This window comes from Arachis ipaensis, chromosome B3 (genome assembly GCF_059453495.1).
Source record: "Arachis ipaensis isolate K30076 ecotype BB chromosome B3, ASM5945349v1, whole genome shotgun sequence".
NCBI classification, from domain to species: domain Eukaryota; kingdom Viridiplantae; phylum Streptophyta; class Magnoliopsida; order Fabales; family Fabaceae; genus Arachis; species Arachis ipaensis.
The window spans coordinates 119,638,043-119,664,034 of NC_142438.1; the positions used below are offsets into that span (position 1 = coordinate 119,638,043).

Here is a 25,992-nt window from a genome sequence, read left to right on the forward strand (position 1 = left end):
GTGGGGTCCACAGATCCTGAGATGATCCTGTGGGGTCCACAGATCCTGAGGTGTTCAAGGATTTACAACCTTGCACCAAATTAGGCATGTAAAATGCCCTTGCACACAACTCTGGGCGTTCAGCACCAGGTTGGTGCCCATTTTGGGCGTTCAACGCCCATTTGTTGCCCATTTCTGGCGTTGAACGCCAGAACCATGCTTGTTCTGGGTGTTCAGCGCCAGCTCCTCTCCAGGGTGCAATTCTGAAGTTCAGCGCCCAGATGATGCCCATTTTGGGCGTTCAGCGCCAGAACCATGCTCTGTTCTGGCGTTGAACGCCAGGCAGATGCTTCCTCCAGGGTGTGATTTTTCTTCTGCTGTTTTTTATTCCGTTTTCAATTTTTATATTTATTTTGTGACTCCTCATGATCATGAACCTATAAAGACATATAACTAAGAAAAATATAGTTAGATAAATAGAAATTGGGTTGCCTCCCAACAAGGGCTTCTTTAATGTCAATAGCTTGACAGTGGGCTCTCATGGAGCCTCACAGATGTTCAGAGCATTGTTGAGACTCCCCCAACACCAAACTTAGAGTTTGGATATGGGAGTTCAACACCAAACTTAGAGTTTGGTTGTGGCCTTCCAACACCAAACTTAGAGCCTGATTGTGGGGGCTTTGGTTGACTCTGCTTTGAGAGAAGCTTTTTCTGCTTCCTCTCCAAGGATGCAGAGAGAGATCCTTGAGTTGTAAACACAAGGTTGTCCTTATTTAATTGAAGGATCAATTCTCCTCTGTCCACATCAATCACAGCTCTTGCTGTGGCTAGGAAAGGTCTTCCTAGGATGATGGATTCATCCTCTTCCTTTCCAGTATCCAGGACTATGAAATCAGCAGGGATGTAAAGGCCTTCAACCTTTACTAACACGTCCTCTACTTGTCCATAAGCCTATTTTCTTGAATTGTCTGCCATCTCTAATGAGATTTTAGCAGCTTGCACCCCATAGATTTCCAGTTTCTCTATTACAGAGAGGGGCATGAGGTTTATTCCTGAACCAAGATCACACAGAGCCTTAAAGATCATGGTGCCTATGGTACAAGTTATTATGAACTTTCCAGGATCCTGTTTCTTCTGAGGAAGTGTCAGTTGATCCAGATCACTTAGTTCATTGGTGAACAAGGGAGGTTCATCTTCCCAAGTATCAATGCCAAATAATTTGGCATTCAGCTTCATGATTGCACCAAGGAACTTGGCAGCTTGCTTTTCAGTAACATCCTCATTCTCTTCAGAAGAGGAATACTCATCAGAGCTCATGAATGGCATAAGGAGGTTCAATGGAATCTCTATGGTCTCTAGATGAGTCTCAGATTCCTTAGGTTCCTCAGAGGGAAGCTCCTTATTGATCACTGGACGTCCCAGGAGGTCTTCCTCCTTGGGATTCACGTCCTCCTCTCCCTCTTTGGGTTCGGCCATTTTGGTTATGTCAATGGCCTTGCACTCTCCTTTTGGATTTTCTTCTGTATTGCTTGGGAGAGTACTATGAGGGATTTCAGTGATCCTATTACTCAGCTGGCCCACTTGTGCTTCCAAATTTCTAATGGAGGACCTTGTTTCATTCATGAAACTCACAGTAGCCTTAGATAGATCAGAGACTAAATTTGCTAAGCTAGATGGATTCTGCTCAGAATTCTCTGTCTGTTGCTGAGTGGATGATGGAAAAGGTTTACTATTGTTAAACCTATTTCTTCCACCATTGTTAAAGCCTTGTTGAGGCTTTTGATCCTTCCATGAGAGATTTGGATGATTTCTCCATGATGGATTATAGGTGTTTCCATAAGGTTCACCTAAGTAATTCACCTCTGCTATTGCAGGATTCTCAGGATCATAAGCTTCTTCTTCAGAAGATGCCTCTTGAGTACTGTTGGATGCAGCTTGCATTCCATTCAGACTCTGAGAAATCATATTGACTTGCTGAGTCAATATTTTATTCTGAGCCAATATGGCATTCAGAGTATCAATTTCAAGAACTCCCTTCTTCATAGGCGTCCCATTACTCACAGGATTCCTCTCGGAAGTGTACATGAACTGGTTATTAGTAACCATGTCAATGAGTTCTTGAGCTTCTGCAGGCGTTTTCTTTAGGTGAATGGATCCACCTGCAGAAGTATCCAATGACATCTTAGCTAATTCAGACAGACCATCATAGAATATATCCAAGATGGTCCATTCTGAAAGCATGTCAGAAGGACACTTTTTGGTCAGTCCTTTGTATCTCTCCCAAGCTTCATAGAGGGATTCACCTTCTTTCTGTCTGAAAGTTTGAACATCCACTCTAAGCTTACTTAGCTTTTGAGGAGGAAAGAACTTGGCTAAGAAAGCCTTGACCAGCTTATCCCAAGAGTTCAAGCTATCCTTAGGTTGAGAGTCCAACCATACTCTAGCTCTGTCTCTTATAGCAAAAGGGAAAAGCATGAGCCTGTAGACTTCAGGATCTACTCCATTGGTCTTAACAGTATCACATATCTGCAAGAATTCAGTTAAGAACTGAAAAGGATCTTCAGATGGAAGTCCATGAAACTTGCAGTTCTGCTGCATCAGAGAAACTAATTGAGGTTTCAGCTCAAAATTGTTTGCTCCAATGGCAAGAATGGAGATGCTTCTTCCATGTAAATTGGAATTAGGTGCAGTAAAGTCACCAAGCATCCTCCTTGCATTATTATTATTTTTGGCTGCCATCTCCTCTTCCTGTTCGAAAATTTCTGACAGGTGCTTGCTGGATAGTTGTAATTTAGCTTCTCTTAGTTTTCTCTTCAGATTCCTTTCAGGTTCTGGATCTGCTTCAACAAGGATGTTCTTGTCCTTGCTCCTGGTCATATGACAAAGAAGAGGGCACAGAAAAATAATAATAATAGGGATCCTTTTTACCCAAGTATAGAGGTTCCCTTTAGGTGAGTGGAAGAAAAGGAGAAGAAAAGAGAGAGAGGGAATTTTCGAAAATTGTTTTTGAAAAATGGTTAGTGATTTTCGAAAATAGTTTTTGAAAAAGGTTAGTGATTTTTTTTTTCGAAAATTAAAATAAAAAATTAAAAATTAAAAATTAAAATAATTAGTCAATTAAAAAGAATTTTTGAAAAAGAGGGAAGATATTTTCGAAAATTAGAGAGAGAGAGTTAGTTAGGTGGTTTTGAAAAAGGTAAGAAACAAACAAAAGGTTAGTTAGTTAGTTGAAACAAATTTTGAAAAGATAAGAAGTTAGAAGGTTAGAAAAGATATTTTGCAATCACTTTTTTGAAAAAGGTAAGATAAGAAGATATTTTTGAAAAGATATGATAGAAATTAGTTTTTGAAAAAGATTTGATTTTTTTAAAATCTCAATTAATGACTTGATTCACAAGAAATCACAAGATATGATTCTAGAACTTAAAGTTTGAATCTTTCTTAACAAGTAAGTAACAAACTTGAAATTTTTAAATCAAAACATTAATTGATGATGTTATTTTCGAAATATGATGTAAAATTAAGAAAAATATTTTTGAAAAATATTTTTGAAATTTTCGAAAATAACTAAAAAAAATTGAAAAAAGATTTGATTTTTGAAAAAGATTTTGAAAAAGATAAGATTTTTTTTATTGAAAATTTGATTTGACTCATAAAAACAACTAGATTTTTAAAAATTTTTGAAAAAGTCAAATCTAATTTTCAAAATTTTAAGAGAGAAAAAGGGAAAGATATTTTTTTATTTTTGAAATTTTTATGATGAGAGAGAAAAACAAGAAAAATGATGCAATGCATGAAAGTTATGGATCAAAACAATGAATGCATGCAAGAATGCTATGAATGTCAAGATGAACACCAAGAACACTATGAAGATCATGATGAACATCAAGAACACATTTTTGAAAAATTTTTAATGCAAAGAAAACATGCAAGACACCAAACTTAGAATTCTTTAATGCTTAGACATAAAGAATTCAGGAATGCATATGAAAAACAAGAAAAGACACAAAACATGAAAATACAAAGATCAAACAAGAAGACTTACCAAGAACAACTTGAAGATCATGAAGAACACTATGAATGAATGAATTTTTTTTTCGAAAAATGCAAGATGAACATGCAATTGACACCAAACTTATAACATGACTCAAGACTCAAATAAGAAACACAAAAAATATTTTTGATTTTTATGATTTTCTAATTTTTTTGTATTTTCTTTTAATTTTTTCGAAAATTATTTTGAAAAAAAAAAGAAAAATAAGGATTCCAAAATTTTTAATATGAATTCCAGGAATCTTATGCTCTTTAGTCTAAAGCTCCAATCAAAGGGTCAGGCATGGCTTAATAGCCAGCCAAGCTTTAGTATGTAACTCAGACATGACAAGCCTAACATTCCCTACAGTCATCCAGGCTTCACATGCTTCATAAAACACTAGAATTCATTCTTAAAAATTCTGAAGAAAAAATAATTTTTTTAAAACATTTTTTTTTCGAAAACAAAGGAAAAATTTTTGAAAATTTTTGAAAAATTTTTGAAAATAAAACAAAAGAAAATTACCTAATTTGAGCAACAAGATGAACCGTCAGTTGTCCAAACTCGAACAATCCCCGGCAACGGCGCCAAAAACTTGGTGCGCAGAAATTGTGATTACACTTTGATTATGTAAAATTCATTGCTCTTGCTTTCCCTGGTAATGGCGCCAAAAACACGATGCCAATACCATGGTTTACAACCTCGCACAACTAACCAGCAAGTGCACTGGGTCGTCCAAGTAATACCTTACGTGAGTAAGGGTCGAATCCCACGGAGATTGTTGGTATGAAGCAAGCTATGGTCACCTTGTAAATCTCAGTCAGGCAGATATAAAATAGTAATGGGGTTTTCGAAAATAATACTAAAATAAGGATAGAGATACTTATGTAATTCATTGGGTAGAATTTCAGATAAGCGTGTAGAGATGCTTTCGTTCCTCTGAACCTCTGCTTTCCTGCTATCTTCATCCAATCAATCTTACTCCTTTCTATGGCTAGCTTTATGTAAGGATGTCACCGATGCCAATGGCTACTTTCGATCTCTCTCGGGAAAATGATCCAAATGCTTTGTCACAGCACGTCTAATCATATGGAGGAATCACCTTTGTCGTTGGTTGCATCCTATTCCTCCCTGTGAAAATGGTCCGATGCGCTGTCACTGCATGGCTAATCATCTGGAGGTTCTCGATCATACTGGAATAGGATTTACTATCCTTTTGCGTCTGTCACTACGCCCAGCACTCGCAGGTTTGAAGCTCGTCACATTCATTCAATCCCAGAATCCTACTCGGAATACCACGGACAAGGTTTAGACTTTCCGGATTCTCATGAATGCCGCCATCAATCTAGCTTATACCACGAAGATCCCAATATCTCGGACTCGGTCCCCTGTATTAGTAATCTAAGAGATACTCGTTCAATCGAAGGTAGAACGGGAGTGGTTGTCAGGCACGCGTTCATAGGGAATGATGATGATTGTCACGTTCATCACATTCAGGTTGAAGTGCGAGTGAATATCTTAGAAGTGGAATAAGTTGAATTGAATAGAAAACAGTAGTACTTTGCATTAATTCTTGAGGAACAGCAGAGCTCCACACCTTAATCTATGGAGTGTAGAGACTCTACCGTTGAAAATACATAAGTGAAGGTCCAGGCATGGCCGAGAGGCCAGCCCTCAAAACGTGATCAATAGTCTCCTAAGATGAACAATGGATTAAAACTGAGACCAAAGATCTCTAATACAATAGTAAAAGGTCCTATTTATAATAAACTAGCTACTAGGGTTTACAGAAGTAAGTAATTGATGCTTAAATCCACTTCCGGGGCCCACTTGGTGTGTGCTTGGGCTGAGCTTGAGTGTTACACGTGTAGAGGTTATTCCTGGAGTTGAACGCCAGTTTTGGTGCCAGTTTGGGTGTTGAACTCCACTTTGCAGCTTGTTTCTGGCGCTGGACGCCAGAATTGGGCAGAGAGCTGGCGTTGAACGCCAGTTTGCGTCATCTAAACTTGGGCAAAGTATGGACTATTATATATTGCTGGAAAGCCCTGGATGTCTACTTTCCAACGCAATTGGAAGCGCGCCATTTTGAGTTCTGTAGCTCCAGACATTTTGAGTGCAGGGAGGTCAGAATCCAGCAGCATCAGCAGTCCTTCTTCAACCTCTGAATCTGATTTTTGCTTAAGTCCCTCAATTTCAGCCAGAAAATACCTGAAATCACAGAAAAACACACAAACTCATAGTAAAGTCCAGAAATGTGAATTTATCATGAAAACTAATGAAAATATCCCTAAAAGTAACTAGATTCTACTAAAAACATACTAAAAATAATGCCAAAAAGCGTATAAATTATCCGCTCATCATATGTATAGGTGAGAGCTTAGGTTAATTAAAGATTCATATTATAGCTCACTTGGCCATACATATATCCTCACCCTTACCTTAGTCCCATTACAACCCTGAAAAGACCTCATGATGTTTGCATTTGTATACTAAATATTTGTTGATTGGTTAGATGAAGAACAAAGTTTAGAAAGCATGATTAGAGAAAAGTAGAGTGATTAACCCTAGACACTTGAGAGATTAGAGTGATATACACTACCAGTAAGGGTTTAATGCTTGATTTTATGTTCCCTGCTTTCATGAGTTGTCTTCTTACAAGTTTACTTGTCTTTTATTGTATGATTTAAATTAGTGAAATCTAACTTATGTTTGTCTTGGAGAACTTATTTACTTTTAACCAAGTAGGTAGAAACATTTTGCATGTAGTTGCATTCACATAGATAGGTTGCATTTCATACATTCTACCATTTCTCTTCACTTTTATAGCTTATCTTGAGCTTAGCATGAGGACATGCTAATGTTTAAGTGTGGAGAGGTTGATAAACTACTATTTTATGGTTTATCTTGTGCTCATTTGAGTGGATTTTATCAATCTTTCATACACTTATTCATACTATTTGCATGGTTTTACATTCTCATTCCTGATTTTGTGCTATGATTGAAAACATGCTTCTTTGGCCTTATATTTGCTAATATTAATCCTCTCTCATTACCATTAGATGCCTTGATATGTGTGTTAAGTGTTTTCAGAGATTACAGGACAGGAATGGCTCAGAGGATAGAAAGAAAGCATGCAAAAGTGGAAGGAATACAAGAAATTGAAGAAATTGTTAAGCTGTCCAGCCTGACCTCTTTGCACTCAAATGGTCATAACTTGAGCTACAAAGGTCCAAATGAGATGGTTCCAGTTGTGTTGGAAAGCTAACGTCCGGGGCTTCGCAATGAAATATAATTTGCTATAGCTGCCCCGACGATAGGCAATGCGAACGCGTGGATCACGCAGATGCATGACCTGGCAAAAATGCAATCCACGCAAACGTGTGGACGACGCCTCCGCGTCACTTTGCCGTGACCTGAATGTAACAGAAATTGCTGGAGGTGATTTTTGGGCTGTTTTTGACCCAGTTTTCGGTCCAGAAAATACAGATTAGAGGCTATAAAGTGGGGGAATGCTTCCATTCATCATCATGCTTTCATAATTCATAATTTTAGGATTAGATGTAGTTTTTAGAGAGAGAGGTTCTCTCCTCTCTCTTAGGATTTAGTTTTAGGATTTAGGATTATTTCTTCTCCATCACAGGTTCAATATTCTTTTAATTTAGTTTCTCTTCTACTTTTATTTATTCTAGTACTTTGGTTTACTTATTTTTCTTATTGATTCTCTTCTTTTCCAAATTGGCTTATGAACCATTTATGTCAGGATTTTCTCTTATTAATGCAATTGAGGTATTTCAGATTTATGATTCTTATTTAGCTTTTTACATTCTTGGCTTTAATTGATTAACTGGAGGCTCTTGAGTTATCAACCTTATCGTGATTGATTGTTATGTCTGCTAATTGACTGGAATCCCACTAACTCTAGTCTTTCCTTAGGAGTTGGCTAGGACTTGGGGATCTAACTAATTAGTTCACTTCACTTTCCCTTGCTTTAGTAAAGGTTAACTAAGTGGGATTAACTTTAATTCTCATAAGAGTAACTAGGATAGGACTTCCGAATTTTCATACCTTGCCAAGAGTTTTATTAGATATTAATTTATTAATTCCTGCAATTTATTTTCCTTGTTATTTAAATTACCTGTTCCTCACTTTCAAAACCCCCAATTTACAAGACTCATAACCAATAATAAGAACACCTCCCTGCAATTCCTTGAGAAGATGACCCGAGGTTAAATACTTCGGTTATCAATTTCAAAGGGGTTTGTTACTTGTGACAACCAAAACGTTTGTAAGAAAGGATGATTGCTTGGTTTAGAAACTATACTTGCAACGGAAATTTATTCTGAATTCTAAACCATCAATCTTCCGTTCTTCAAGCCTTGTTGAGGCTTATGTTGATCCTTCCATGAGAAATTTGGATGATTTCTCCATGAAGGATTATAGGTGTTTCCATAGGATTCTCCCATGTAATTCACCTCTTCCATTGCAGAATTCTCAGGGTCATAAGCTTCTCCTTCAGAGGAGGCTTCTTTAGTACTGCCGAATGCAGCTTGCATCTCAGTCAGATTTTGAGAAATCATATTGACTTGCTGAGTTAATATATTATTCTGAGCCAATATTGCATTCAGAGTATCAATCTCAAGAACTCCTTTCTTCTGAGTCATCCTATTATTCACAGGATTTCTTTCAGAAGTATACATGAAGTGGTTATTTGCAACCATCTCAATGAGTTCCTGGGCTTCTGCAGGCATTTTCTTCAGATGAAGAGATCCACCGACAGAGTGGTCCAATGACATCTTGGACAATTCAGACAGACCATCATAGAATATACATAAGATGCTCCATTCTAAAAGCATGTCAGATGGACACCTTCTGATCAATTGCTTGTATCTTTCCCAAGCTTCATAGAGGGATTCACCTTCCTTCTGTCTGAAGGTTTGGACTTCCACTCTAAGCTTGCTCAACTTTTGAGACGGAAAGAATTTGGCCAAGAAAGCATTGTTGTTGTTTTCGGCTGCCATGTCTTCTTCTTTTTCAAAAATTTCTGTTAGGTCCTCTCTAGAGTGTTGTGCTTTAGCTTCTCTTAGCTTCCTCTTCAGAGTCCTTTCAGGTTCAGGATCAGCTTCAACAAGAATGTTCTTATACTTGTTCCTGCTCATATGAAAAAGAAGAGAACAGAAAAGAAGAGGAATCCTCTATGTCACAGTATAGAGATTCCTTTATGTGAGTAGAAGAATGAAAGAATAGAATAATGAGGTAGAGAGAAAATAAGAGGAATTCGAACACAAAGAGAGGGAGAGGGTTCGAATTTTAAGAAGAGGGGTGTTAGTAAATAAATAAATAAATAGAAAAAGATGAGGGAGAGAGTGTATTCGAATTTTACTTAAGAGAAAAGAAAAATATTTTTGTTTTTATTTTATTTATAAGTTATAATTCGAATTTTAAGAAAAGAAATAAAATAAAATTAGAATTTAAAACAATTAGTTAATTAAAAAAGATTTTGAAAAAGTGGTTAGTGATTTTCGAAAATTAGAGAGAGAGAAAAGTAGTTAGGTGATTTTGAAAAAGATAAGAAATAGAAAACTTTTTAAAATCAAACAAAAAGTCAAGTAGTTAACTGAAAAAGATTTGAAAATAAATTTTGAAAAGATAAGAAGTTAGAAAAAGATTTTGAAATTAAATTTTGAAAAAGATATGATTGAAATTTATTTGAAAAAGATTTGAAAAAGAAATTAAAAAGATTTGATTTTGAAAATTAAAGTTGATGACTTGACTAACAAGAAACTAAAAGATATGATTCTAGAATTTAAAGATTGAACCTTTCTTAACAGGAAAGTAACAAACTTGAAATTTTTTGAATCAAAACATTAAATGTTAGCATTAATTTCGAAAATTATGAAATAAAATTAAGAAAAAGATTTTGAAAATTTTATTTAAGAAATTCGAAAATATTAAAAAGAAAAATGAAAAAGATTTGAAAAGATAAAGTTTTTAAATTGAAATTTTGACTTGACTAACAAGAAACAACTAAATTTTGAAAATTTTTGACTAAGTCAACCCAAAATTTCGAAATTTATGAGTAAAATAAGGGAAAGATATTATTTTTTTGATTTTTGAATTAATGAAGAAAGAGAAAAACAACAAAATGACACAAGACATAAGAATTTAATATCAAAACAAATAATGCATGCAAGAACACTTTGAATGTCAAGATGAACACCAAGAATACTTTGAAGATCATGATGAACATCAAGAACATATTTTTGAACATTTTTAAGAAAAGAAACACATGCAAGACACCAAACTTAGAAATTTTTAATGTTTAGACACTAACAATTCGAAAATGCATATGAAAAACAAGAAAAGACACAAAACAAGAAAAGTTAAAGATCAAACAAGAAAAATGATCAAGAATAACTTGAAGATCAAAGAAGAACACATGATGAATTTTCGAAAATTTCAAGAAAAATTAAAAACATACAATTGATACCAAACTTAAAATTTGACACTAGACTCAAACAAGAAACATAAAAATTTTTTTGTTTTTATGATTTTATTAAATTTTTTTGTATTTTTCAAAAATTATTTTGGAAAAAGAAAATAAAGAAATTCAAAAATTTTAATAAGAATTTTCAGGATTCGTGCAATGTTAGTCTAAAGCTTCGGTCCAAAAGAATAGACATGGCCAGATGGCCAGCCAAGCTTTAGCATAACAAATACAGACATGTCCTTTCTACAATGGAAAGTGAAAACCTCAGTCCAAAAGATTAGACATGGCTTAACAGCCATCCAAGCTTCAACATATCTCATGAAGCTCTAGAATTCATTCTTAAAAACTATGAAGAACATTTTTTTTCGAAATTAAAAATAAAAAGCTTAAACATAAAATAAAATTACCCAATCTAAGCAACAAGATGAACCGTCAGTTATCCAAACTTGAACAATCCCGAGCAACGGCGCCAAAAACTTGGTGCACGGAATTATGATTCACACTTTTCACAACTTCGCACAACTAACCAGCAAGTGCACTGGGTCGTCCAAGTAATAAACCTTACGTGAGTAAGGGTCGATCCCACAGAGATTATTGGCTTGAAGCAAGCTATGGTCATCTTGTAAATCTTAGTCAGGCGGATTCAAATGGTTATGAGGTTTTGATAATTAAAAGATAAGTAAAACATAAAATAAAATAAGATACTTATGTGATTCATTGGTGGGAATTTCAGATAAGCGTTTGGAGATGCTTTGTTGCTTCTGAACCTCGGCTTTCCTATTGTCTTCTTCCAATCATGCGTGCTCCCTTCCATGGCAAGCTGTATGATCCTCTCGGATGAAAAATACTAGGTACGATTTCTGCACAGCTAATCAACTGTCGGATCTCTCGTCTCGGATGAAAAATACCAGGTACAGCTACCGCACGGCTAATCATCTGTCGGTTCTCACTAGCGTCGAAATAGGACCCTTATCCTTTTGCACACTGTCACTGCACCCAACATTCGCAAGTTTGAAGCTCGTCATAGTAATCCCTTCCCAGATCCTACTCGGAATACCACAGACAAGGTTTAGACTTTCCGGATCTCAGGAATGCTGCCAATGGTTCTAGCATACCACGAAGGTTCTAATCTCATATTCGGATGCTCTGTTGTCAGGAGAGACGATGCGAATCGCAGATCAGAGACCCAAGAGAATATACTCCGGCTGTCATCCAATGACTACGTTGAACATCATGTAGACCGCTTGTGGTTGTCAGGCACGCGGATCTTGGCTAAGCGAGTAACGAAGATGGTGGGTGATTGTCACGGGTCACCCCTTCATTCTGACTTAACTGAATTAAGTACGAGAGTGTATCTTGGAGAAGAAGTAGGCGTGAATTGAAAGAGAAACAATAGTACTTGCATTAATTCATGAAGAACAGCAGAGCTCCACCCTTTAATCTATGAGGGGTAGAAACTCCACCGTAGAAAATACATAAGAGAAAATAGTCTAGGCATGGCCGAATGGCCAGCCTCCAAGTCCTAAGATGACAAAGTTCATCCACAGATGTAAATATGTGAATATAATAGTAAAAAGTGCTTTTTATACTAAACTAGTAACTTAGGTTTACAGAAAATGAGTAACTAAGTGCAGATAGTGCAGAAATCCACTTTCAGGGCCCACTTGGTGTGTGCTTGTGCTGAGCATTGAAGCTTTCACGTACATAGGCCATTCTTGGAGTTAAACGCCAGCTTGGGTGCTAGTTTGGGCGTTTAACTCCAGTTCTGGTGCCAGTTCTGGCGTTTTACTCCAGAAAAGGGTCTTTGGTGGGCATTTGAATGCCAGTTTGGGCCATCAAATCTCGAGCAAAGTATGAACTATTATACATTTCTGGAAATTCCAAGATGTCTACTTTCCAACTCAATTGAGAGCGCATCAATTGGGCTTCTGTAGCTCCAGAAAATCCACTTCGAGTGCAGGAGGGTCAGAATCCAACAGCATCTGCAGTCCTTTTTCAGCCTCTAAATTAGATTTTTGCTCAGGTCCCTCAATTTCAGCCAGAAAATACCTGAAATTATAGAAAAACACACAAACTCATAGTAAAGTCCAGAAATGTGATTTTTGCATAAAAACTAATAAAAATATAATAAAAAGTAACTAAAATATACTAAAAACTATGTAAAAATAATGCCAAAAAGGGTATAAATTTTCCGCTCATTATAAGGCTAGAACATTGAGCTTCATTCTTCAATCCAGAAGATCTGACCTTGTTTGTGGTATTTTGAGTAGGATCAGAAGGAGAATGAATTGCATGAGCTTCATCTTCGTTCATATTGAATGACCACTGACAATGGCGTTTGATATGAATTAGAGGAGATTAACTTGCTGAGAGGACAGGAGTTAATCACTTACAGTTTTGCCATAGAATGAATTATTCATTGTTAAAGTGGTCTGTAAGAAGTATTAATCCGGAAAGATAAAGCATCTCCAAAGCCTTAATTGATTTTATAAATTATCCTTTTGTCAACCTTTAATTGCTTTTCTCTATTTTTTATTTATGTGCATCCAACAACAACAACTATCTTTCTATTTCGCCTGACTAAGATCTGCATAATAACCATTGCTTGCTTAGTCCAACAATCCTTGTGGGATTGATCATCACTCACCTGTGGTATTACTTGGACGACTCGGTGTACTTGCCGGTGAAGTTGTGCGAGTTCAATTTCGCGCACTAGTTATTTCTAGTAGTTATTTATGTTAAGCAAAAGAAGGAGGAATAATTGTTTAAAAGTTAATAAATGTGGAGGTTACACCGTAATCTGATTGGTTGGAAACTCTTATAAATATGAGAAGACTCGAAGGAAGAAGTGTTGGAACTTTACTTCAGAAAAGAACTCAAGCACACTCACATCCCAGCGACTTTCTGAGTCTACATTCGAGTTATTTTTCTGTAGGATTCCTTCTATGTTTTTAAATTTCATTTACATTTCCAGTAACCTTTAATTTTCCTGCAATTTATTTTACAAGCAATCTTTAATTTTTTTTGTTCAATTTTATCTTTCATCACTTTGTTTTCAAATTCAAAGTCCTTTGATCTTATCGAAGGCAATTTACTACTTTAATTAAATTTAATGTGGTTCATTTTAAATTCAATCAATGTATTTTCAAAGTTTACTATATTTATCTTTTCAGATTTTATTTAGTTTCGGTTCAATCAAAAAAGGTCTTTTTGATGCACTTTAGAAAACTGGTACTCACAGAGGAGTAGGTTTCGCTCCCAAACCACTATATATCAAATCACTCTCGATTTGCTAAAATTGACAAAAAAAAATTGGCATGCCAGTGGAACAGTTTGAAAATTCAAGTGTGTCAAATGGTTATATGTTGTCATAGTGTATGCAATTGAGAAGTGGAAGAATTGTACACATGACAGATGAGGTTTCGAATGTTAATGGTGGTTCATCCATAATTGATAGTACAACAATAGTTGCACAATCTTCGGATGTTACTTCACGTCTACAAGGAAATGTGGCGAGTGAAAGTGTGGTGGTTACTAGTTCCCAAACAGGGAATAACGGGCGTAATACATGCCCACATGGTAACACATTACAAACTCAACCCCTGGTAACCACTGGCTGGCCTCCTTATGGCCTTCCTCCAGGGTGTACTCCACCAGTAGGTGGTTTTTCTCCTCCAATTTGATTTGGAGGTACATTCGGGGTGAATAATGTTCAACTGCCACAACCACAACCCGAGTATTCTCGAGATTATAATGTGGGTTCTACATCGAATGCCTCTAATTCAATGGCAGCATTTCGACAACATGTAGAAAAAAGTCATCATAATTTGGTTAACTTGTTAACCCAACAAATGACTACAATATTGAATCCTATGATGGCAGATCATGGGACAAAGTTTGAACATCTTGCTAGGAAAGTAGAGCGGGTTGCTCAAATTGTTGACTACGATGAGGGTGCAAGACAAGATGTGAGAGGAAACCATGAGGGTATTGAGAATTTGTTGAAAAATGAAAATGATATTCTCGTGGGCAAGGAAAATCCTCAGATGGTTCATCATGGCCAAAATGTTGATAACGTGTTGGCTCAATTGCATGTCAATCGAATTGGAGAACGTTATCAGGTTACGAGGATTGTTGAGGATGTGTTTAACAAGGTTGAATTTAATGTGGATTTTATGAATCGATCCTATTTTGTCTCTGCTTTCCCTACTGTTGTTCAAATTGCAGAAGTACCTAGAGGAGTGAAGAATCCTAAGATAATTACAAAATTTGCTGGGGAAGTTGGCGAATCAACTACTGAGCATATTGCCCGATATTTAGTCAAAATCGAAAATCTAGCTAATGATGAGAATCTGAAAATGAAGTTTTTTCCTTCTTCGTTAATGAAGAATGCATTTACCTGGTTTTCAAATCTTAGGCCTAATTAATGACGACTTGGGAATAGTTAGAAAGTGTTTTCCACGCTCAGTTTTAAAAAGGGGAGTTAAATGTGGCAGTTACTGATTTAGTGGCTTTGAAACGTGATTATGGAGAATCAATTGATGATTACATGATTCGTTTAAAAAACGCTCGAAGTTGATGTTATGTGTCTCTTTCTGAGAGTGAAGTAGTTAAAATAGCAACTATGGGTTTAGGTTTTTATATGCATCGAAAGTTGCTTAATATTCATATACCTGATCTGACTCATTTGGCTAAAAGGGTGTGCCAGGTAGAAATTCTTAGGAAAGAAAAAGAAAAATATAAGAATGACGAGAGAAAGTTGAAAAGCAAATCTTTTTCTCGAAAAGAAAGGGTATCATATGTAGCAATGGAATCCTCGAGTGAGGAATCTGAACTAAAGAAAGGATCACCTTATGTTTGTTCTTTACATAAGAAGATCTTGAATACTGATAAATTGAGTGATTCAAAACATAAGAGTAGGAAAAAATATAGTTTTGATATTTTAAAATCGGATCAAATATTCGATTTGTTGCTTAAAGATAAATAGTTAGTTTTACCTGAAGGCAAAACTTTGCTTTCGATAAAAGATTTAAAAGGAAAACCTTACTGTAAGTTTCATCAAGCAACTAGCCATTCGACTAATAATTGTATCCTTTTCAGGGACTTGATACAAGAAGCAATCATGGAAGGGCGGTTGAAATTCGATGATGGAAAGAAAGAAATGAAGGTTGATTCTGATCTGTTTGATGATGTGGCCAGTTTTACTGAACCCTACTTTTGTGTAAATAGGTTGGCTTTTCTTATTATTTTGACACTACATTGGGAGATTTCGAGTCCCATGTTTGAGCGGTTTATCCTGGAGTGGGTGATGGGCTATTGGAATTCCTAATGCGGTCTTCAATGCTGAGGCGGCAACAATCTTCGAAAAAGAAAGAATGAAGAAATAATTGGCCCACAAAGAAGAATAGGTTAGACAAAGGCAACTAAATCGAAGGATAGAGGGGTGAAGTTCTGGTGGCCCTCAAAGAAGCCCTGCTACACTTTGAGCCGTTTGATGCGTGAGCATCTTATACCCTTTTTCTAGTTATTTTTATATTATTTTTAATTAGATTTTATTTACTTTTACTTGATTTTAGTGCAAAAATCACCTTTGGATGCTACTTTGAGTTTTTATTGTGTTTTTATGATTTTAGGTGAAATTCAAAGCAGTTTGGAGAAGCCTGGAGCAAGAAAGGAAAATGCTGGCAGCACCCTCCCTGGGCGCTGAATGCCCATCTGGCGTTTGATGTCAGCAGGGGGCATAGGCCAGCAACGTTAGACTTCTCCCCTTAGCGGATGCTCATTCCTGAAGTTGGACACCAGCAGCAGCCCGTTTCATACCTCTTTGGGCCTTTAAGTAGATTTAGCACTTCTTAGTTTTAATTTATTTTCTTTTTGTAATTTTTATTTACAAATAATATCTTTTAGGCCTAGCATTTATTATTAGGTTAGTATTTAAAGGAAAAGATCACTTAGGTTTAGGATCTTCTTTCTTCTGCACTTTTCAGAACCCTATTTTCTCTGTAAGCCATAAGCAACTAAACCTCCTGGTTAAGGTTAGGAGCTTTGTTTATTTCTATGGATTAGAACTATTATTCTTCTATTTTAATTTATGTTTGATTCAATTATAAGGTGTTGTTTTCGTTTTTAATCTTATGAACTGGGTGGAATGAGAGTATGACCCTTTCTACATGAGTTCTTGTGATTCTCGAGAGAGTTATCTCGCTTGAACTACATCTTGAAAACACTCCTCCTAAATTGCTAATTACATGAATTAATCGGGATATGTGACATATAATCCTGTTAGTTTTGGGTAATTAGGGTTTTTGTGGCATTAAACTGGTTTTCTAAACTTCACCCTCTGATTTGAATTGAGTGACCACGAGAGTGTAGGGGTGTCCGCGGATCAGATCGGATCGGATATGGCCAAAATTTCGATCCGATCCGCACTACAATCATCGGATCGGATCGGATCCAATATCCGCAGTTTTTAAGGTTGGATCCGATCCGATCCGATCCGCACGGATCGGATCGGATATCGGATATATCCGCAAAATACAAAAATATTTTTAAAAGCTTATTTTTATTAAAAAAATTTCAATAAAATTTATTTTTTCTATTCTTTTAAATATGTTTACTCTTAAAATAATATTAAACATACTTTTCTTGAATAATAAATTAAAATAATTTAACATATATGATAATTATTAGTTAAAATAAAACATAAAAAGAATATTTTATTTATTTATTTCTTTATTTTTGCGGATACGCGGATATGCGGATCGGATATGTGGATACCAACACAAAATCCGCAATCCGATCCGATTAGTGTGTGGATCCGATCCGATCCGATCCGAAAGCCTTGCGGATCGGATCCATATCCGCAATTTTCGGATCGGATTCGGATAAACACCGCGGATATGCGGATCAGATCCGATCCATGGACACCCCTACGAGAGTGGCGTTTGATGAGGATTAAGGGAGATTAAATCACTAAGAGATTAGGGTTTAATCACTTATGGTTTGCCATAGAATGAATCACTCATTGTTAAAATAGTTAGTAAGACGTTTTAATCCGGAAAGATAAACATCTTCGAGACCTTAACTGTTTTCTTATATTAATTTTACATCAAACCACTCATTGCTTTCTTTATTTTATGCGTTTTATACCAACAAATAACCTTTACTGTTTGTCCGACTAAGTCCAATAGGAGAACGATTGCTTGCTCAGTCCGACAATCCTCGTGGGATCGACCCTCGCTCACCTGAGGTATTACTTGGATGACCCGGTGCACTTTCCGGTTAAGTTGTGCGAGTTCTAATTTCGTGCACCACCGTTCACAGGCTTTAGGTGTCCAATGGATATGAAATTGCCAAGAGTTTCGTAATAGAGATGCCCAATACAAGCGTAATCCACAATGGGACCACCGAGGTCCTCCTCATGGTCGTTATCCTTATTTTCGAGTTTGAGCAAGAGGATATCAAAGAGGAAGGGGAGACGTCAGGCTCCATGGGCGTCTCAAAATGAAAAAGTCAAGGGGACAACTCCTTCTGTTCATTCGAGAGTGGTATTTCCTGCCGAAGGGGAAACATACTCGAAGGAAATTCCGTCCCCTGTTAAACTGGATAAGGGTAAGGCTGTGATAGTCACTCCAGAAGTTACTAAAGAGAAAGATGCTGATTTGGATGAGAAATACTTCGAAGAGGTAGATGATTAAATGGTGAGCACCAATTTGATAATTCCAACTGAGTACCTGGGTGAGTATGAGGGGAATCCTTGTGAAGACTACGATGTTGAGGATGAGGAGGTTTTTTCCTTCATTCGTTATGAGGACGAACCAGGTTATTTCCAAAGGCCTTCTGAGAAACAAAAATCTCATCTTCGCCCATTACATATCACAACTGTAATGGGTGGAATCAAAGTGAATAAGGTGTTAATTAATGGAGGAGCGGCGATTAGTCTATTGCTAGAGAGGAACGGGCTGGTGGCTGGCGTTGAATGCCAGTTTTGGGCCTTCATTTCCAAAGCAAAGTATAGACTATTATATATTTCTGGAAAGCCCTAGATGTTAGATTTCCATAGTCGTTGAGAGCGTGTCATTTGTGTAAGATCCGGTTAATTAACGGCTAATTAACCCATAAATGAGAATTTATTCTAGAAAGCCAAAAATGTTATTTTTATGGCTTAATATGATAGAGGAAATTGAGACGAGAATTTCGGTACCAATTTTATAGAAATCGGACCAAGATTGGACCGAACGGGCCAAATCGGGCCAACCGGACCCAAAGTGGGCCCTTGGCCCAACTAAACTAAACCAAAACCCTAGTTTTCAGCACTCTCTCTCCTTATTTGAGACACTAAACACGCTGAAATGGAGGCCATGGAGGGAAGAACACTCTCTCAAGTCCTATCTCTCACTTGATCTTCAAACCACCATAACTTTTGATCTAGAGCTCCGATTGCCACTCCGTTTGTGGCCACGCGTTCACCGCGGAGAGCTCTACAAAACCCATACAATTAATCTTGAGGTAAGCCACGTTTTACTGTTCGAAATTCCAGCCCTTGATTTCGAGTTTCATGAGTAAAAATGTTGAGATTTTGGGTTCTTTGATGTTATAGGACCCAACTCTCTTGAAGGAGAAGGTTAATCTTGTCTCCTTGGACCTTGGGTGTGGTAAGATTCTCAACCCTAGTGTAATTTGTTGTTCTATGAGGTTTGGGCATTGAGATGTTGTGTATGGGTATGATGATTGTGGCTTAGGTTGTGTATATGTGAATATTGGAGCTTGATTGGTGATTTTGGAAAGCTTGGAAGAGGGTTTTGTGTGATAAAATCTGTTCTTGGAGGTGTTGATACCTTGAGAGCTTGTGGACAAGTGGTTTGGAAGTGCTCCGGTTGAGCTTGGAAAATTGGCTAAGGTATGGTTTCGGTTTCCCGTATCTAATATGTAATGTGGTAGGAAATACTTAGGCTAGAGGCCCTAAGATAGGCATTGAATTGATGATGTTGTGGAATGGTTGAGATATATGATGTGATCATATGTGTGATTATGAATATTGATGCCTTGATTGTGTGATATGTGAGAAAATGCATGTTGTGATATATGCTTGATGAATGATTGAGGTTGAATTGATGGGTGGTGCCATATTGTTGGTGAGTATGATGATTATGTATAATGATGGTTGATTGAAAATTGATATTGTTAGAAATTGGGATGAGAAGGATGTATGACATAATATTGTATTTATCCTTTGGCCTTTTGATTGAGAAGTGTTAAAATGGTTGGAGGTAGTTTTGAGAATTTTGGTAAAACGTCAATGCGTGAGTTGAGGATGGCTTGTTGTTGAATTTGGTACACTTTGATTGATTTCAAAGAAAAGGGATGAAATTGGCATGTTTTAATTGATTTTGAAAAGAGTTGAAAGTGGCTTGTTTTGAAAATGGCACTTTGTGGTTTTGAATGAAAATATGGTTTTTGGGCATACTTTGACGGGACATAACTTGGACTACGAATCTTTGATTTGTGCCAATTCTGTTTAGAAATGAAATTGGATCCGGGATGTCCATGCCGTTCGAAGAACGGGTGAAAAATGATTTAAAATGAGAGAGTTATGACCGTCGGAAGATTGGGGGTTGAATCTGTGAATTCTGCAGCTTTTAACTTAGAAAATTTTTAGCAGAATGACCCCTCGCGCGTAGGCACACTTGGCACGTATACGCCATTCTTCGAGAAAGCATCATCCACGCGTGCGCATGGAGTGCGCGTATGCGTGGCCCTGTTTTCATCCCAAAGTTGATTTTTGAGTTTTAAAAGCCAAACTTCATACTTCTAAGCCTCCAATCTCACCACTTATGTCTTAAATCATTATGATATGCCTAGCATGAGGAAAAGGGCTAGTGAATGTGGTAACTTGCGAGTGAAGCAAGGGAAAAATGAATGATCCATGAGGATCAAAGATGATTATGTGAGATGTGGAGGATGGCGGTGGAAGTGCTTGTTATGCCATGGGCCGAATGGCCGTAATTGTTAATGAATTGGCTGGTTATGGATTTAACCGTGAGCCGGATGGCTGGATTATGCCATGTGGCGGCGGAGCCATGTTTATGGCTAAGTATAAATGCATATATGCTGTTGAATGAATTGTGAATGTTTGCACTTCCACCATTGGAGATGAGGGTTTCCCTGGGTAGTAGCAGTGGCTAGCCACCACGTGCTCCAGGTTGAGACTCGAAGCTCTTTTGACCCTATGTCGTAAGTGTGGCCGGGCACTGTGAAAGGCCCGGATGAGCTCGCCCCCATAAATATTCACCAGTGATGGTGATGGATAAATATTCACCAGTGAGGGTGATGGATATGGATCATGATTATGATCAAGTTTATGATGAGTATAACTCGAGTTGGGGATGCACGACAGGGGGACAGTCCAATGGCTAGCTACCAGGACTTGTCGGGTTGACTCTATAACCGACAGATGATATCATCAGCCACTAGGGACAGGCATGCATCATAAGCATACTACATGAATTGTTTGAGATTGCCTATTTGACTGCATATTACTTGCTAATTGTCTAAATGCCTTATCTGTTCCTATTTGTAAATCTCTTGTCTGATATAACTGTGTTTGCTATATTATACTCCTGCTGGTGGTTGGGATGTCTGAAGGAATTGGAAAGGGAAGTATTGGTTAGACTGAAGAATCTTTAGTCAGTTGCCACTTACGGTTTAGCTTGTTTATAAGCTTTGATATTATCTGGAGGAAGCTCTAGGATTGCCTTTGGCTTTCCTCTATTATTATGTATTATATATGTGGAAGCTGTTACCGTGCTGGGGACCTCTGGTTCTCACCCATGCGGATTTTGTGGTTTTCAGATGCAGGACGTGAGGCTTCTCGTTGAGGCATGCTGGAGACTTCTGGATTAGCAAAGATCCTTTGTTCTCGGGACTCTGTTTTGGGTTATATATCTTGTTTAGATACTTTTATCTCCATTAAATAATACAAACTGTGATGACTCCTTCTAGAGGAGATTTTTGGAGAATAGGTTTTCTGTATTTGTGTCCCTTTGGGTTTCCTTTGGGGTTTCTTTATTTTATCATATGTATATATTGCTATGCTCGGACCGGTTCTCTTCGCAGCCGGATTTTGAGTCTTGATATTCCCGTTTTTGACACTCTTTATATATATGATCTTGCGCTAGCTTATCCTTTGCTCGTTACGTTATCATTCGGAGTGTTGCGTTTTCGAGTTACGGTTTTTGTTTACCCCCTTTTTCTACAAAGGCTCCTAGTTATAATCAATTATTCATACTACTATACGTACTAAATTTTTGTTTTAGAGGTCGTAATACCTTGCCATCTCTGAATTATGACTTAAGCATAAGACTTTGTATGGTAGGGTGTTACAATTTGAACTTCTGTAACTCCAGAAAAGCCCCTTCGAGTGCACGGATGTCAGATCCTGACAGTATCTGCAGTCTTTTCTCTGTCTCTGAATTAGACTTCTGCTCAAGCTCCTCAATTTTCAACCAGAAAATACCTGAAATCACCATAAAACACATAAATTCAATGTAGAATCCAAAAATGTGAATTTTTCACTAAACCTATGAAAACATAATAAAACTTAAACAAAACATAATGAAAACTATATGAAAATGATGCCAAAAAGCGTATAAAATATCCACTCATCAATGGGTTGAACGTTAATTTCCTTAGTTTATGTGTATTTTTGTTAGTGTTCGTAAATTTCATGGATACTTTTGGTAGTTTTCTAGTGTTAAATTTGGGAAACTTATCTTTTAAAATAGATATTAATATTTAAAATTTATTTATTTTTATATTTTTTAAGTTAAAAAAATAATTTTTAATATGTTTTTTGGGAAAGTACTTTAAGAATCATCATTCACTACAAGAAAATACTAGAATAGTGACCGATTTTAGCGAATAAAAAAATTGGTTGCTAATAGCGACTGATTTAGCGATCGATATAGAATTTCTATAACCAGAGAAAAGTTGGTTGCTAAATCGGTCACCAATAGCAACCGAATTTGCAACTGATAAGTTTTTTATACAACTAGAATAAAGTTGGTCACTAAATCGGTCACTATTTTTTAATTCAGCGACCGAATTAGCAACCAAAACAAGAGAAATAACGTGTTTGGAATTCTTGGTCACAAAACCAGTCGCTATTTTTAATTTGGCGATCAATTTGCAACCGATAGAGAAATAGGGTGAAAAATTATTTGGTCGCTAATTTGGTCACTAAGGCAGTGGTCGCTAAATCAGCCACTATTAGCAACCGAATTAGCGACCGTTTACTTTTTTATACAATCAGAATAAAGTTGGTCGCTAAAATCGGTTGCTTTTTTTTTTAATTTAGTGACCGAGTTAGTAACTAAAATAAAGAAGTAACGTCTTTGGGACTCCTGGTCATAAAATCAGTCGCTATTTTTTAATTTACTGACCAATTTTGCAACTGATAGAAAAATATGATGAAATATTATTTGGTCGCTAATTCAGTCGCTATGAACTCATCAGTCACTAAACCGGTCGCTAATTTAAAAAAATAAGATAGTTACTGAATTACCCTCACTCACACTATTCTCATCTTCTCCCTTCAGTTATTGAGTTACCCGCTGGAAGCACAGCACCGTCTTCTGAGTTACCTACACCATTGTCGTCTCTTCGTTGCTGCGCCATCTTCATCATCTTCTTATTGCAGCACCATCTCCTGAGGCCTCGTCGCCATCGTCTTCTGAGGTCTCGGCATCGTCGCCTTCTTCTTTAAGATCCTGACGTCGTTGGTGTCGTTTGAGTTCACATATCATTTTATCACCGTCCAGATCTGACTTTCTCATTGTTGTGCCATTCTTTTCTCACGGTCGCCTCCTCTGGTCGCGATGCCTCCTTTACTCACTCTTTTGTTGCAGATCGTCGCCTTGCCATCTAGATCCACCGTTGCTTCTTGTCGCGTATTATTTAATTATTTGGTATAAATCGAGAGAATTTCTCGATTGCCATAACAAAAATATTATTTAATTATTTGTTAATTTGATTATCTAACTTTTGATTAGGTGAAGAAGCTTGATGAAATTTGTAAGTCGAAGAATTCAAAAGATTCGATAGTTAGGGTTTATACACATGTTAACAAATAACAAGATTTTTCACTGAGCCATCTCTTCCCGTTCTCAATCTCGAACCTCCAACGGAAGAGAAGAAGATTGCTTGCATTCAGGTTTCCAAAACTAAGAAACACCTCAATTTCTTATTTTGTATGTTCTTGATTTGTTTTCTTACTGATTGTTCACCTTATTTCAATCCGCAACTATAGTTGAAGCACGCACGTGAAGTTCCAAATCACTCTCAAAGCAGTTACACACTCGGTGGCATCCTCTTCGAACGCGTTTGGTTGCAGGTACTTACTAAGTTCCCAACTATTTCCAATTTTCTCTAAACAACACCATTTAACTTCAACCATAAATAACATTCTCGATTCTTCTTCGTAGGATGTTTTGGTCTCCAACACTCCTCTGGTTCTTGATGACAGCACCGGAGTCATTGAGCTATCCCTCGGTCGCGATTTCCTACATTGCCATTGGCAACTTGGTCATCCAACTCAACCTCACATTTCCTCTTCAAAATCTGCAACTATTTTCAAATCTAGTTTTACTAATTAATTAATTATTTTTTTGTTTTTATTCATCAATGACAGAGATGTATGTGATGGTAGTTGGAGATTATGTTGTCGGTACCAGAAACATTTCTATGGTAAAGGTAATTTGTATTTTTTACTGTAATTCTGATTGAATCAGGCGATTATAGAACTTATCATGATGGTTAATTAAGGAATTAGGAGCAAAATGTAGTAATGAACTGTAATATAATAACATGTTCATAAGATTGTTGATCTTTCATCATGGCCTGATCGAGAAGCAATGTGGTATCTTAAAGTGATAGAGGCATATAAACTCTTCTATCAGCCTCTTATTGAAGATTTCATCTAATTCCAAACACATTATGAATCTTGAGCAATGTATATCACTCTAGTCAAAGACTGTAGTTGTGGAATGTACTTCACTGATTGTGGGAGAAAAGCAATTAAAAATGAAGATACAAGAATTTTAAAAGATAAAATCTGTTCCTTTCTTTCTTGAATTGCGATTCATTTTTTTTATGTTTTTCAACTGTATTTTTTATTTAATTGAATTCAGATATTCCAACTGCTATACTTATCTCTAAAATTCTAAAATCCTTAGGTTTTGGAGAACGAGTTCAAGAAAGAGTATCCCACTACCAAACCACATGAGAATGCCCCCACTTATTTCCACAACTTTCTTTCCCCTTCAGGTTTTATTTAATTTTTATCTTTATTTGCATGTTTTGTGTGAACAAGTGTGTAATTTGTAAGTTCTCCCACCAGATCATGATGATGATTGCTATTTAACAAGGTTTTAAATTGAAGGTTTAGAGGTTCGTCCATTGATTGACTAGAACAAAGAGAAAGCGGTTGAATTTTTACTTGAATCTCTTGGTATTGATTGATAACAACCTCTGCTTCAATTTATGTGTGTTGTAAGATAATTGTACATTATTATTAGAGGGTTAAATTATATTGCTTTGTTTGCAGATTTAAATGATAATGATGATGTGCTTCCTATCTACATTGGAGATGATAAAACCGATGAAGATATTTTTAAGGTATTACATTTTCTTTTCTTAAATTATAGGGAGTAAAGTAGTGTAAAATTGATCCATCATTTATGACAAATATTTAATTTTTCATTTTTTTGTTTAAAATTTAATTTTTTTTAATAGTAAATGTTATGGTGTTTATTACTTTGTACTTAAGTTACTAAAAAAAGTAAATAAATAATATTTAATAAATTTTACATGATTTATTTTTTATTTTAAATATTTTATTTTTTACTTAAAAAAAAAGTTAGACAATTTAGACACCATAACAAAGATATTATAGAACTCACTTGGCCTAAATTTCTTGCATGCAACCAAAACAAACATGTTTATGATTGCTAATAAGATTGTTGAGTTTCATTCATTTTTTTTTTATCTTTTTTATTTAAAATGTTGCAGCCAGACAAAAATTCAGTACCCCTTCTTAGAATACAGCACCAATTCCAGTTCATCAAGGAACCTCCACTTATTATAATTAGCATATTCCACATTATACATTTTCTTATCCACCCTATAAGTAAATAAATTATATATCCTGTAATTAGTAAAATGTAAATATCTGACAAATTAAATTCAGCAGTTTATTTTATTTATCATAATATATTCTAATTGAAAAGTTTTTCTTCAACATTCAGGTATCCTGGTTACCCTTCCCAACAAGTATATGAAATGATCTGTTATCTTAACTTACAGAATTTTTTGTTTATTATAACTCTCAAATCTTTTTTATCCTAAATTTCCTCTTTTTGGTTAGATTTAATTATTCTCTTGATCCCTATAGTTTTACTAAATTTTTAATTAAATTTCTATACTTTTTTTCTTTTCA

At 36.2% G+C, this 25,992-nt stretch overlaps 2 protein-coding genes and 2 non-coding genes across 4 annotated transcripts; all 4 read left to right on the forward strand.

Moving 5' to 3' along the window:
- Positions 1-2,214: 2,214 nt before the first annotated feature.
- LOC148572234 (small nucleolar RNA R71) lies at positions 2,215-2,322 on the forward strand. Its single transcript, XR_015908986.1, has one exon. It is a non-coding gene; the product is annotated as a small nucleolar RNA R71 (small nucleolar RNA).
- A 6,541-nt stretch (positions 2,323-8,863) lies between these two features.
- Positions 8,864-8,967, forward strand: LOC148572235 (small nucleolar RNA R71). The gene has a single exon (XR_015908865.1). It is a non-coding gene; the product is annotated as a small nucleolar RNA R71 (small nucleolar RNA).
- Positions 8,968-14,284: 5,317 nt separating this feature from the next.
- Positions 14,285-16,206, forward strand: LOC148572236 (uncharacterized). The gene is made up of 3 exons (XM_088507417.1): positions 14,285-14,901; positions 15,600-15,697; positions 16,133-16,206. The coding sequence occupies exons 1-3, from the start codon at positions 14,285-14,287 to the stop codon at positions 16,204-16,206; spliced, it is 789 nt and encodes a 262-aa protein (XP_088363543.1).
- Positions 16,207-24,179: 7,973 nt separating this feature from the next.
- On the forward strand, positions 24,180-25,691 carry LOC148572237 (uncharacterized). Its single transcript, XM_088510257.1, has 4 exons — positions 24,180-24,248; positions 24,731-24,821; positions 25,102-25,172; positions 25,566-25,691. The coding sequence occupies exons 1-4, from the start codon at positions 24,180-24,182 to the stop codon at positions 25,689-25,691; spliced, it is 357 nt and encodes a 118-aa protein (XP_088366383.1).
- The last annotated feature ends 301 nt before the right edge of the window (positions 25,692-25,992 follow it).

Excerpts from the sequence above, each read along its gene's own strand:
- LOC148572236 (XM_088507417.1), top strand. The coding sequence starts at position 14,285 with ATGGCAGCATTTCGACAACATGTAGAAAAAAGTCATCATAATTTGGTT. Across the intron at positions 14,902-15,599 it reads ATGAAGAATGCATTTACCTG|GGACTTGATACAAGAAGCAA; the intron begins GTTTTCAAATCT and ends TATCCTTTTCAG. Across the intron at positions 15,698-16,132 it reads TCTGTTTGATGATGTGGCCA|GTGAAATTCAAAGCAGTTTG; the intron begins GTTTTACTGAAC and ends TTATGATTTTAG.
- LOC148572237 (XM_088510257.1), top strand. The coding sequence starts at position 24,180 with ATGACAGAGATGTATGTGATGGTAGTTGGAGATTATGTTGTCGGTACC. Across the intron at positions 24,822-25,101 it reads CAACTTTCTTTCCCCTTCAG|ATTTAAATGATAATGATGAT; the intron begins GTTTTATTTAAT and ends CTTTGTTTGCAG. Across the intron at positions 25,173-25,565 it reads CCGATGAAGATATTTTTAAG|CCAGACAAAAATTCAGTACC; the intron begins GTATTACATTTT and ends AAAATGTTGCAG.